This window comes from Coregonus clupeaformis, chromosome 10, assembly GCF_020615455.1.
Source record: "Coregonus clupeaformis isolate EN_2021a chromosome 10, ASM2061545v1, whole genome shotgun sequence".
NCBI classification, from domain to species: domain Eukaryota; kingdom Metazoa; phylum Chordata; class Actinopteri; order Salmoniformes; family Salmonidae; genus Coregonus; species Coregonus clupeaformis.
Genome location: NC_059201.1, coordinates 26,860,377 through 26,874,608, shown reverse-complemented (window position 1 = coordinate 26,874,608; position 14,232 = coordinate 26,860,377). Strand labels below are relative to the sequence as shown.

Sequence of the window (14,232 nt, the reverse complement as noted above, 5' to 3'; positions counted from 1 at the left end):
ACTTACAGCCCTTAACCAACAGTGCATTTATTTTTAATAAAAAAGTAAAATAAAACAACAATAAAAAAGTGTTGAGAAAAAAAGAGCAGAAGTAAAATAAAATAACAGTAGGGAGGCTATATATACAGGGGGGTACCGGTGCAGAGTCAATGTGTGGGGGCACCGGCTAGTTGAGGTAGTTGAAGTAATATGTGGGTAGAGTTAACGTGACTATGCATAAATAATTAACAGAGTAGCAGCAGCGTAAAAAGATGGGGTGGGGGGGCAGTGCAAATAGTCCGGGTAGCCATGACTAGCTGTTCAGGAGTCTTATGGCTTGGGGGTAGAAGCTGTTGAGAAGTCTTTTGGACCTAGACTTGGCACTCCGGTACCGCTTGCCGTGCGGTAGCAGAGAGAACAGTCTATGACTAGGGTGGCTGGAGTCTTTGACAATTTTGAGGGCCTTCCTCTGACACCGCCTGGTATAGAGGTCCTGGATGGCAGGAAGCTTAGCCCCAGTGATGTACTGGGCCGTACGCACGACCCTCTGTAGTGCCTTGCGGTCGGAGGCCAAGCAGTTGCCATACCAGGCGGTGATGCAACCAGTCAGGATGCTCTCGATGGTGCAGCTGTAGAATTTTTTGAGAATCTGAGGACTCATGCCGAATCTTTACAGTCTCCTGAGGGGGAATAGGCTTTGTCGTGCCCTCTTCACGACTGTCTTGGTGTGTTTGGACCATGATAGTTTGTTGGTGATGTGGACACCAAGGAACTTGAAGCTCTAAACCTGTTCCACTACAGCCCCGTCGATGAAAATGGGGGCGTGCTCAGTCCTCTTTTTGTTCCTGTAGTCCACAATCATCTCCTTTGTCTTGGTCACGTTGAGGGAGAGGTTGTTATCCTGGCACCACACGGCCAGGTCTCTGACCTCCTCCCTATAGTTGACCAAGCACATTGCGCACCAGGGACACATGCTTGGCGCGTGTAGTGGAGTATATGAGAATATCATCTATATACACCACTACACCCTGTCCGTGCAGGTCCCTGAAAATCTCATCGACAAAGGATTGGAAGACTGAGGGAGCATTCATCAACCTGTATGGCATGACGAGGTACTCATAGTGCCCAGAGGTGGTACTAAATGCCGTCTTCCACTCATCCGCTTCCCGGATATGCACCAAGTTGTACGCGCTCCTGAGATCCAATTTGGTGAAGAAGTGCACCCCGTGCAATGACTCCGTCATACTAGCAATGAGAGGTAGTGGATAACTGTACTTCACCGTTATCTGATTGAGACCTCGATAGTCAATGCACGGGCATAAACCTCCATCCTTCTTCTTCACAAAAAAGAAACTCGAGGAGGCAGGGGAAGTGGAACGCCGAATGTATCCCTGTCCCAGAGATTCGGAGACATATGTTTCCATAGCCGTCTCTTCCTGTGACAGAGGATACACGTGACTCCGAGAAAGTGCAGCGCCCTCCCGGATATATATCGCACAATCCCCCTGTCGATGGGGTGGTAATTGAGTCAAATCGGCATATTCGGGAGGAATGTGCATAGTGGAGACATGGTTTGGACTCTCCACCGTAGTTGCACCTACGGAAACACCTCCACACCTCCACGAGCACTGACGGGACCATCCCTTGAGAGCCCTCTGTTGCCATGAAATATTGGGGTCATGAGAGGCTAACCAGGGAAGCCCCAACACCACTGGAAACGCAGGAGAATCGATCAGGAAGAGACTAATTCTCTCCTCATGACCCTCCTGCGTTTTCATCCAGAGTGGAGCTGTGACCTCCCTAGTCAGGCCTGACCCTAACGGGCGACTATCTAAGGCATGTATAGGGAAGGGCACATCAACAAGCACAATAGGGATCCCTAATCTATGTGCAAATAGACGGTCCATAAAATTCCCAGCTGCGCCTGAATCTACAAGCGCCTTATGCGGGGAAAACTCTGGAAATTCTACGTGAACACACATGTGCGCAACAGGGAGCTCTGGGTGAGTCGGGTGCCTACTCACCTGGGATGGTCCACCAGTGCCCTGCCTGCTGCCTCGACTCCCTGAGGACCCTTTCCAGCACCGACCAGCAGCGTGTCCTCTTCGGCCACAGTTGGTGCAGGAAACAGCCCCCCTTCCGGTCACCCTTAGATCAGCACCTCCGAGCTCCATCAGTGTAGGGTCGGAAGTGCTGGGGAATGGACTGGACGGAACCTGATCCGGACGGCCACGGGTGGCCAACAGGTTATCCAGTCATATCGATAAATCCACCAGCTGGTCCAGGTTAAGGGTGGTGTCCCTGCAGGCCAGCTCCCGACGAACGTCCTCCTGTAGGCTGCATCGGTAATGGTCGATCAGGGCCCTCTCATTCCATCCCGTGCTGGCTGCCAAGGTCCTGAAGTCCAGTGCGAAGTCCTGCGCGCTCCTCTTCCCCTATCTGAGGTGGAACAACCGTTCCCCCGCCGCTCTCCCCTCCGGTGGATGATCAAATACCGCCCGGAAACGGCGGGTGAAATCTTCATAGCGCACCGATGCAGCGTTGGCCCACTCGAGCGCTTTCCCCGACAGACAAGAGATGAGGGCGGACACGCTCTCGTATCCCGAGGGAGCCGGGTGGATGGTTTCCAGGTAGAGCTCCACCTGGAGCAGAAACCCCTGGCACCCGGCAGCTGTTCCATCATATGCCCTCGGGAGCGAGAGCTGAAACCCACTGGATCCAGGTGGTGAAGGTGTGGACAGCGGTGTGGAGTGAATAGTAGTGGAAGGAGGTGTAGAAAAAAAGAGGATGCATTTTATGCATATTTTACAACAGGGCTCTCTAACCCTGTTTGTTCCTGGAGAGCTACCATCATTTAGGTTTTCATTCTATGTCATGCGTCAGTGTGTAGCGGTAGGACGGAGTCAGGCGCAGGACACAGAACTTAGTCAACGACATACTTTACTTGTCACAAGTAAATAAACATATCTTCCACACAGGGAAGAAAATACAGACTCACAATGTCAATGACAACAACACAATGAACAATCACGCACAACACCATGAGGGAACCAGAGGGTAAAATAGGGAAACAAATTATCGTAATTGGAACCAGGTGTGTGCAATATAGACAAAACAAGTAGAACACAGAAACATAGATTGGTGGCAGCTAGTACTCCGGTGACGACGAACGCCGAAGCCTGCCTGAGCAAGGAGGAGGAGCAGCCTCGGCTGAATTCGTGACATTCTAACACTAATCTAACGCACCTGATTCTAATAATTAGATGGTTTATAAGATTAATCGGGTTAGTTACAACTGGGGTTGGACTGAAACCCTACAGAACGATAGCACTCCAGGAACAGGGTTGGAGAGCCATGATACGCTATTCAATAGGCTACATCTGTTGGTACAAACTTTGTTTGAGGAAATGATGATATCACTTACATATTATTTGCGCTCCCTCATCTAAAAAAATAGCACTACACCACTACAAGTAAGATCTGTAGTAGGCCTGTAGCCGTGGTGTCTGTGTGCTGCATGTGTTCCTCGCTGGCTTCACCCATCTGAGCAGAAGCTAAAATGCAACCGTCCCGTGCTCATTACGAACAGGGTAAATAAAGGACCTTGAATGACAGCATCATAGACAACTCCTCCGTTCACCGGGATACTTCGTGCCACTATTTTGATCTGCCGCAGACCAGGTTTTAGCCTTCTTCTCCATTTACATTGTGTCATAGCCTACACTTGGATTAGTTTACACTGTAATTCATTAAACTGGACTGGATTATTTTACCGCACCAGCGTTGCAATCCAATGCATGCACGATTTATGGAATAAACTGATATATATTGTGGGGTTGTAATTTTTTTTGGGGGGGGGGCTGTGTTACAGAAGGCTACATCGGTTCGCTAATGCAGGACTAGTAAAGGCCCAGTGCACTACTTTTGTGATTTCTATTTTATTTTATTTATTTGTATTTTTCAGGGGGTGCTGCACCCCTACGGCTATGGTAGCTTCTGCCTTGGCAGCAACTAATGGGGATCCTAATAAATACTCAATACTAAATACATGGGCCTTATTACAAGCTCTGCTGTCTCTGGAAGTCAGTGGATTTGCATTATGTTGATCTGGTAAATTTGAACTCAGAGCATTGCTTGAATCATTGTTTTTTTTTTTTACATCAGCTCTTTATCCAAATATCCTTCAGATGGGAATGATATATCTCTAAAAGCAAATTATCTGACATTGCTAACTTCCAGGGAGGTAGTCATCAAAACAAGTCCAACAGTACAGTCACTGTAGTGTTGAAGGCTGATAAGCCTCTCGTTCATAGAGAGAGAGGGAGGGAGATTCATTCTCCCTAGAGAAGTTGCATCTCTTTTCACCAATCCCCTGGCATTCTAAAGCAACAATTATCTGAAATGGTAATTCTTCTTCTGTAGCACTACCTAATTTGCATAAAAACCTACTGTAGCTGAGAGAGGTGTATCAAGTTTCACAGTCACACTGATGTCACAGATCCTATACTGAGATCTGATGTGACAATCCATATTTGTTGGTCAGTGACACACCTAGATTACTCTAGATTATTAATCGGTACACTACTCAGTGTTTTTTCTGCCATTTAAATGCCTACGCGTTTTTTCGGGCTGCCTAAATACAAACAGTGTAAACTTCAATGACTAAAACCAGATATAAAGTACGTAGAAAAGATAATGGACCTATATATTTTTTAATAATATAATCTTAGAGAACTAACAATCACCAAAATAAAAACTTGACAGTCGGGGAAAATAGAAAATTCCCAAAACAATGAATTTAGCAGTATTGATTTTGTTATTATGTCTGAGCAAAATAACACAGCATTAGCCATGACAAAATGCATAGAATTGCAGGAAATTATCTTTAAAACTGCAAAGTTTCTTCTCAGCTCCACAGAGAAATGTGTAGATTTGTAGAAAATGTGCTTTAAAACTGCAAAAATGTCTCTCAGCTCCACAGAGAAATGTGTAGAATTGCAGGAAATTGCCTTAAAATGCACAAATGTCTCTACACCACCAAGATGGGGCCTCTAAAATGTTCTCTAAAATGCAGCCGCGACAACGGCCCAACCGTGGCCATTGCCATGCCCCCTGTCACACCCACCACCTAAGCCCCTTTTTTATCCAGAAAAAGCACTGCACTACACTTACATACACAATGACACATTTACACACACGCACGTACACAGACACACACAGAGACGCACACACAACGAGCAGCTAGGACACATCTCAAAGGGCAGCTTCTGCATGACTTGGGAGCGGGAAGCTTACAGCTGTTTGGAGAATTGTCCGCCAGATACTGACATCGTGCCAGAGAGAGAACCAGAGCTGCAGCTTCGGAAACGCATGGGAGATGACCTATACATCCATGTCTACTGGCAGGTTATGGACCACATATAATTCTCTGGAATAATCCCCAACAAATAGATCATACAGACATAAAGAGTTGTGCCGTTCTGTGCAAGACAACACAATTGTGTATTCAAAATGTCATTTGTAATGTAAATGTCAGCAGAGATCTAAATCCATTGAAATAACTATGAGGGGCTCATCAACAAACTGAATTGACAACCATGACTCTTCATCGATTTCAAAGATGTCAGAGCAGGATTCCTCTACTACACTGTAGACTCATGAGAAGCCGCCATGTCAACTCTAATAAGACTCTTATTCTCGGAGAGATTTACCTTCTGTGTTTCATCCCCCCCAAACAACAGCAGATCAGAATAAAGGCCTGCTGAGTCATTCCATGTCATTTCAGCAAGCCATGACACCCACCATCTCAGATTGTTCTGAAATTGTTTATGTAGTTAGAAACAGGTAAGACTGGCATTTTGTAAACATTATTTTGTTGAAATGTAATGCCAATCCCACCCCAACAACCAGTATACAGTATCAGTTCTCTGTTTGACAAGTAGTATGAAGCTGCAGCTTGTAATATTGCTTCTCTATACTATGTAATATATTCCCTGTGAATCTGGTGAGTGCCCCCCCACTTCAAAGAAATTAGTAATTGAAGTAGCTTGCATTATTTACCATAAAATACACTGTGTGCACAATTATTAGACAAGTTGTATGTTGTTGTAATAGAATCGGCTTCCTATTTCGCAACAAAGCCTCCTTCACTCATGCTGCCAAACATGCCCTCGTAAAACTGACTATCCTACCGATCCTTGACTTCGGCGATGTCATTTACAAAATAGCCTCCAACACTCTACTCAGCAAATTGGATGTAGTCTATCACAGTGCCATCCGTTTTGTCTCCAAAGCCCCATACGCTACCCACCACTGTGACCTGTACGCTCTTGTTGGCTGGTCCTCACTACATGTTCGTCGTCAAACCCACTGGCTCCAGGCCATCTATAAATCACTGCTAGGCAAATCCCCGCCTTATCTTAGCTCATTGGTCACCATAGCAGCACCCACCCGTAGTCTGCGCTCCAGCAGGTATATCTCACTGGTCATTCCCAAAGCCAACACCTCCTTTGGCCGCCATTCCTTCCAGTTCTCTGCTGCCAATGACTGGAACGAATTGCAAAAATCTCTGAAGCTGGAGACTCTTATCTCCCTCACTAACTTTAAGCATCAGTTGTCAGAGCACCTTACCGATCACTGCACCTGTACACAGCCCATCTGAAATTAGCCCACCCAACTACCTCATCCCTATATTGTTATTTATTTTGCTCTTTTGCACCCCAGTATCTCTATTTGCACATAATCTCTTGCACATCTAGCATTCCAGTGTTAATACTATTGTAATTATTTTGCACTATAGCCTATTTATTGCCTTACCTCCATAACTTGCTACATTTGCACACACTGTATATATATTTTCTGTTGTATTTTTGACTTTATGTTTTTTACCCCATATGTAACTCTGTGTTGTTTTTATCGCACTGCTTTGCTTTATCTTGGCCAGGTCGCAGTTGTAAATGAGAACTTGTTCTCAACTGGCTTACCTGGTTAAATAAAGGTGAAATTAAAAAATGTAAAAAAGGAATAGACTAACTTAGTTTATTCAGCTAGCTAACTAGGTGCAGTATTATTCCGTGAAAATCGTCCGGGCACTTAGTCATAAGACGCCACAGCCAGCTAGCATGCCGGACTCCAACAACGCGGTTTAGCGCCAATACTCGGCCACCAGGGTGTTGGGTAGAACATGAAGAGATTTGGCTAAAATAAATTGTGTGGTCATCCTCACAATTCAAGCAAGTCCTCCATGAAAGCAAATCCGTTTGTCCTTCTCTTAGCAACCTAATGCTGACTGACTGCTGAGGGCCTTATCCTGGCAAACAAGGATAATCTGGGGCAAAAATACATTCATAGCTTTCAAAAGCATAATGATGCACTTCAATCAAATTCAACTTCTTCCTATTTTGATGATCTTTGAATACATTTGGGCATATGACTTGAGTAATGGACTATCATGCACTTGTCAGCACTGTTTGCCACAGACATATCACACTCTCCTCAGGGTGCAATGTTGTGCAGAATGACCAAGACAACTGCCATCAGAATTGCTAATAAGAATCAGTAATAGTAAAGGTACTGAAGATTACTTGGTTTTACTTACATCTCGGTCATTTCTGTTTTTTCTGACCCTGGCCACTCCTACTAATTAAGCTGAACCAATTAAACCACTCTGAGCATCCCAATGTGCCAGTGGGTTGGCTGTCTCAGTGTCACTCTCCTATACTGTTTCATCCTCTATTCCTCTGCATTGTTTCAACACACTCGTAGAGTGAACCTATCATCTCCATGTCACTGTGACACCACTGCATGCTCAGAGCTCTGTCAGCCCTTGCCCCAGAAGCCACCAAGTTCAAGCTGTGTGTGTGTTCTGCAAACAGTCACCATGTACTGAAACATCAGTCAACCGACGACTGTCTATGATGGAATTGTAGGCGACATATGATCATTTGATATCCCTTCATGCTTTTATATTGTGGATATTTGTAAATTGACAAATTATATAATGCCACAGCCAGCCATGATTACAAACACCTGCTTGTGCCCAATGGAATTATGGAAACCAAATATATACAGTGTTTGACATGAAACCCTGATAAAGACAGCTTGCTGTTGAAACATTGGTTAATACATTATTGCATCCTACTAGTGTGCTGCTTTTCCTTTATTGTTGTAATTTATCCATATGTGACAGAATGCAATTTGTTCCATGTGGGCACGCACACACATACACACACATGAGCTCTGACTGACTTAACGTTTTGGATCACCTGCTATTTTGGACTGACCCACAAATATCACCGTGAATAGCCGTCACACCTAAACAACCAATGTGACCAGCCTCCCAGTGAAGACGAAGTAGTAGCCACACTAGCCTTATGTAATAGAGCAGTAATTAATTACATGAACTTGAACCATTTGGTCAAGGTAAAGCGGATTGTTCACACTCTGATTGAACATGCGCTGGGACGGTTCCTCACCAGAGAAAGTGGAACATCCCTATAGGCGACACAGAACGCAATTATGAAACTGAAAAGTTTCACCTGAGAGCAATGGAAATGAACGAAAACAAAACCTACAGTAGTGCTTAATGCTGCTCTCAAAAACACAACGAGCCCCCTTGGGTAGGCAAAACAAGGGCGCAATTATAAAAAGCGCAAAGGGGTTCAGTGAGCAAATGCAAATTTGACTGTGCAATGTATACAGCTAGGCTATATTTCGGCAAACACTACTGGCTGACTGGCTACTGTAAACATGTTATCATTCAGTTAATTCAAACAAATGAGTGTTTCTGCAAACACTCAACTTACCCATTCCAAAACGCGGATAAATCCAAGGGGTAATTTAAGCACTTGAAACGTTCCAACAGACACGAGCTAAAGGAATGACGACAACAATAACATAGAAACAAAAACCATACTGTTCATCAAATAGCCATAACATATACCATGTTTGTATATCATTTGACAAATTTGAATAATGGCCTTTTAACACACATTATTTTGAGACCTGACAAAACCCCCATTTACAATCAATAAACATACCTGGTTAGCTGATTCCATTTTCAAAATACTTATCTCGTTGTTCAGTAAGACGTAAACAATTTTACAGTGCTACTCTGTGCCTCGCGCATAAGACTCTCGGCTTTAATTACTACTGCACGGAAAAACCCGAGCTCTCTTCGGCTTGTTGAAAAAGAAAACACCATAGCGACAGACTGGTATTGGCTTCACGGAAATAAACGATTGCGTCCACATTTGCCGATTGGAACGGCCTCCTCCCCACGTCGGAGTTGGTTGAGAGGATGTGATTGTGTCTCTGAGCCTGTCATCCTTTGTCTTCTTCTATTACTTGTAGGCTACATAAATTATGTGGATTCTTATAGAATCTGAGCAAATAAGCCTAAATTGCTCAGAACAAAACATTCAGAGAGCATTGCAGATAGAAATTGACTAAATGTGATTGTCTATATTCCAATTATGCGTGCATGGTTCTGAGTATTCTGTGGTTCTGAAGGATCCCCTGTGTGACGCCCAGGCAAACAGTCAGCATGGCTGCTGGCTTAACACAGTCCTAGGGCCAATAGGAACATGACTCAGACTCACTGACGACATAATGTTATCTAATGTGGAGCAGGGACTGTTTCCAAGACTGAGTTGTACTCCTGTTTAGTCACAGTGTACAATCAGATTTAAATGCCTGGGTGAAATATAATTTGCCTGACATAAAAAAAATGTTGATTCTCTGTGTGTGATTATTATGATGAAACATGACACTGTTTTTCCTTGTCTCTTTCTGTGCGATAGCCATTCCTAGCCAGCCCGCTGGAGGTTGAGCAATTTGTCTTCTAATTAGCCAGCCGAGGCAGAGAGAAGAGAGCTGGACTGTAAACTAACTGCAGGCAAGATGATGGTGAGCGAGGATTCCTGAATCTGCCACAGAGATGACAATTCAAATAGAGACACTTGAAAACCAGGCTGACAGCGTGGCAAATTTTACAACATCTCTTCACTTACTCACTCCACCCCTCCTTCTTCCCCTGTTTTACTCTCCTGCTCACACACATCCCTCTCTTCTCCTCTCTCCCCCCCCGCTCTCTCTCTCTCACCCTCTCTCTCTGCCTGCCTGAAGTGCTGTCCTAGAGATTAGGAAACTGTTAGATCTGATTGGCTAATCTTCTCATCACAGAAAATCTAAAAGAAGTGAGCAGGAAGAATAGAGGATCTCATGCATACTTTATCCATTTAGTTGGATGTGATTTTTTTCATGAGCCAAGTCACAGGCAACTGTTTCTGAAATGGCTGCATGCCATATGTTTTTAGATGTTGAGAAAATGACGGGCTTGCCAGGGTCAGTAAAACAATGGTCAATACAATGATTGACCATGGTGAGATAATGATGTTGACTGATTTTTATTTAGATAATCACTTATCTACAGAGCACAGGTGCCATCTCAACATATCTAATAAAATATGTCACAAGTGTGTGTGTTTGTGTGTGTGTGTGTGTGTTTGTGTGTGTGTGTGTGTGTGTTTTCATGTCAGTGATAGATATCCTCCAGCCAAGTAAGTACATTTTGTTTGAATATTAATTAAAGTGCTCATGCAAACACCTCTACACTCATTTAGATTACCAGACCAGAACACAGCCTCCAGAGTTGTCATGCCACCCCCTGAAGATTCGAAGGGGCTTTTTCCCCCCAAATGCGCAAATGGGCGTTTTGCCCCCCTCAGGATAAGCCACTGTTCATTTGAAGGAGCCTGCGTGTGACCGTTCCAAGGTCAACTCGCATCCCTCTACCAGCACATAGTGCCACAACCCCTCAGAGAATGCTGGGAAAAGGCTGCAAATAGATGCAAAGCAACTGAAGGGATCTCTGCAGGGATCGAAGCTGTGTCCGATCATCTTCCAGCACTCACTCACACTCGCTCTCTTCCTGCACTTTAAGATTCTGAGAAGAGGTGAATAGGGGTGATTCTGTGAAGTGATGTGTCATGTTAAAGTGAAGCCCACTTTCTGTCTACTGTAGCTCTCATGGGAAGTCGTCTTATCCCTATCAAAGTCCTCTTGGGGTTTTAGGGGAGACTCCTTGGTGCTGGAACAGCATCCTTTCGGTTCCCCTGGATGGGAGTATCAATAAGAATGAAGTGTGAAATTTGATAATTCAGATACTGGTGAGATTGTTATAACCATCTTAATGTTAATGCTGACTTGAAACAACTGGCAACTGACTTCTACTACAGTAGTCAAACTGACTGGAACAACTCCTCACCATAAGGGTGGGGCAATTAAAACTACACAGAAAGAGCATCAATAAACACATTAAGGTTTTATTAGAAATTAACCTGACACAAGGACCTACACTTCTGTGTTGCTAATCAACATTTGCCTACGCAGCCAGTGCATTAGATCTCTAATTAATTGTTAATAACATAGAAGCTAAACTAATTGATCATATAAAGCTCTGACCAGTGGCAGTGTGTGTGTGTATGGGGGGGGTCTTTGTCACCATAGTTACAGTGTCTCAATTAACCCACTGTCATGAAGACATTACAGTAATAATGCGCCCTGCTGGTCACACAACAAGAGGGTGGAAAAATATCTGAGGCTTTAGTTGAATAGCTGGGGATTATACAGACATCAAATTCATGTCAAATTGTTTTTGTTCAGAACTTTTTTTACAAAAAACATCCCTAAAAGGGAGTTATGTCAAGTGAATGTATTAAGGGTGAAGGATGATGTTGTGTGTTCCTCTCTGGTTTTAGGCAGGCAGTATTGTAAGAAAACACACAGTATCCATTAGTTACGTTTTGTCACGTCCTCTTCAGTTTAGTCTCATCTTCCTCTAAGGCAATAGACCAGAAGTGTGTTTTAGCACATGTGCTGACCAGCCACAGCACAGCACTCACACCTGTTTACCCTAACACGTGTAGCCTACTGGAGAAAAACACATCAGTCCAGCCCCAATAACCACACCTGATACAGCAACACATGTGTTGGTGCTGTCATCTTCAGGACAGGAATACCGGCTTACTTAACGGAGGAATAAACACACATGTTCATCGTTGGTGTTTCAACCAGAACGCGGGAAAATGCCCTTTCTTTATTTTCGCACATGCGCAGTTGTACATCTCTCATAGGGCATAACTGTACCAGTGTAAGAACACAATTTATAACATATTAGTCTATATGTTAACACCCCCACTTGCTCTTATACTGTACAAGTCGTATTCAACCTAACTATCAACACATTTAGCTTACAGTTATACATCTCACAAATGTCAGTTTACATTCCAAACATATAACCCAAGAATTTTTCATTTTTGAACTTCGTTACAGGTTTAGTCAAAACATCTGCAACCATGTCTGCCGTTGGACAATATTCAATACTTATTTTGCCATCACTGAGCGCAGATCGAATGAAATGATATCTGATGTCAACATGTTTACATCTCTGACGACATACTGGGTTCTTTGACAGAGCAATTGCACCTTGGTTATCTTCAAAGATTGTTACTGGTGCATATTGGCACTCACTATCCATCTGGCCCAATAACTGTACAAGGTACAAACTTTCTTGTGTAGTAGCAGCCAGTGCCATGTACTCTGCTTCACATGTAGATAAAGCTACTGTTGGCTGCTTCTTAGACCTCCATGAAATAACAGGTCCACATTTAGTTAAACTAAAACAATATCCTGTTATGCTTCGTCTGTCACTTTGATCTGCTGCCCAATCAGCATCACTATATGCTACGAGGTTGAGTTTTTCCACCCCCTTTTTGTAACACAACTCCTGATTCATTGTCCCCTTCAAGTACCTCAACACATGTTTAGCTGTTATCCAGTGTTGCTCTTTTGGTTCTGATAGGTATTGTGACAGCTTGCTGACAATCCAACTGATATCCGGTCTTGTACATGTCATAACATATATCAAGCTGCCTATCACTTCACGATACCTTTTTGAATCAATAGGTTCACCATCACCATCAAAGTTTGTTTTTTGTTCACATGGTGTTGACCTTGTTTTACAGTCTGACATACCAAACCTTTCCAGTATCTTGGTTATGTACCTTGTTTGGCTCATCTTTATTTTCCCTTCACTTTGTGTAAAATCAATGCCTAGGAAATGTCTAAGCCTCCCAAGATCTTTTATCTTAAATTTTTCACTTAACATTTATTTTACACTTGTGAGTGAGTCACTATCACTAGCAGCGATAATTAGATCATCGACCCAAATTATCAAAATGATCCTTTCTGTTGCAGTTTGTTTGTTGTAAACACAGTGATCAGCTGGGTTCTGTGTAAAACCATTTTCACTAAGGTGATCATGCAACATTTTGTTCCAGTTCCTTCCTGACTGTTTCAGGCCGTACAGTGACTTGTTCAGTTTGCAGACTAGTTGCTCACCTGTATCTGACCTGACTTCAAAACCCTCTGGTTGCTCCATGTACACTTCACAGTCAATAGGAGCATGTAGATATGCTGTTTTGACATCCATCTGATGTAACTCTAAGTCATACTGAGCTGCTAGCTGCATCAAACAACGTACTGATGTCATATTTGCAGTTGGAGAAAAAGTATCCTTATAGTCTATTCCTGCCACTTGACTATATCCCTTTGCAACATATCTTGCCTTGTATGTCTCAGTCTCATCTGAATTGTTTTTGATCGCATAGACCCACCTGCCCCCCCACTGCATTTTTTACCCTCTGGCAGTGTGGTCAATGTGAATGTATCATTTTCCCTAAGGGAATCCATCTCCTCCTTCATAGCAGTAGCCCAAATCTCTGATTTTGGTGAAATCATTGCTTCTTTGAAGGTTTGTGGTGCATTGCACATTACTCTGTAGCAGTAGTCAACACTAGGTGGTATCTGGTCATCACACTTCACTTTACACTCATAGTCTTTTAAGTACTGGGGCTTCTTCCTCTCTCTGTCTGGATAGCGTGGACTCTGACTATCTGAAGTCTCGATTTGCACATCTTGTGTCTCTTCGAATTTTGATCTGCCATCTTGGCTTTTGGCATGGGGGATTGAAATCTCTCCCCATGAAGATCATCACTCATTTCCAAATCTGTCTGAGTTTGGCGTTCGACTACACCTTTTGTAACGAACTTGACTAATCTGTTTTTAAGAACTTTTCCAGTGTCTGGGTAGTAGACTAGGTATGCTGGACTATTTTTATCATACCCGACAAAAATACCCTTTTCACATCTTGAGTCCAACTTTTTCTTGTTCTGTCTGTATGCATAGCAAACA

The 14,232-nt window shown here is 43.5% G+C and overlaps 1 protein-coding gene across 1 annotated transcript in view; it reads right to left on the bottom strand.

Moving 5' to 3' along the window:
• LOC121575840 (synaptoporin) overlaps window positions 1-9,501 on the bottom strand; it is a 66,067-nt gene extending 56,566 nt beyond the window's left edge. The window contains 2 exon segments of the mRNA XM_045223260.1: window positions 8,784-8,849; window positions 9,018-9,501. Of these exon segments, the coding sequence (XP_045079195.1) occupies window positions 8,784-8,849; window positions 9,018-9,035 (84 nt within the window). The 5' untranslated portion in view covers window positions 9,036-9,501.
• Window positions 9,502-14,232: the final 4,731 nt, after the last annotated feature.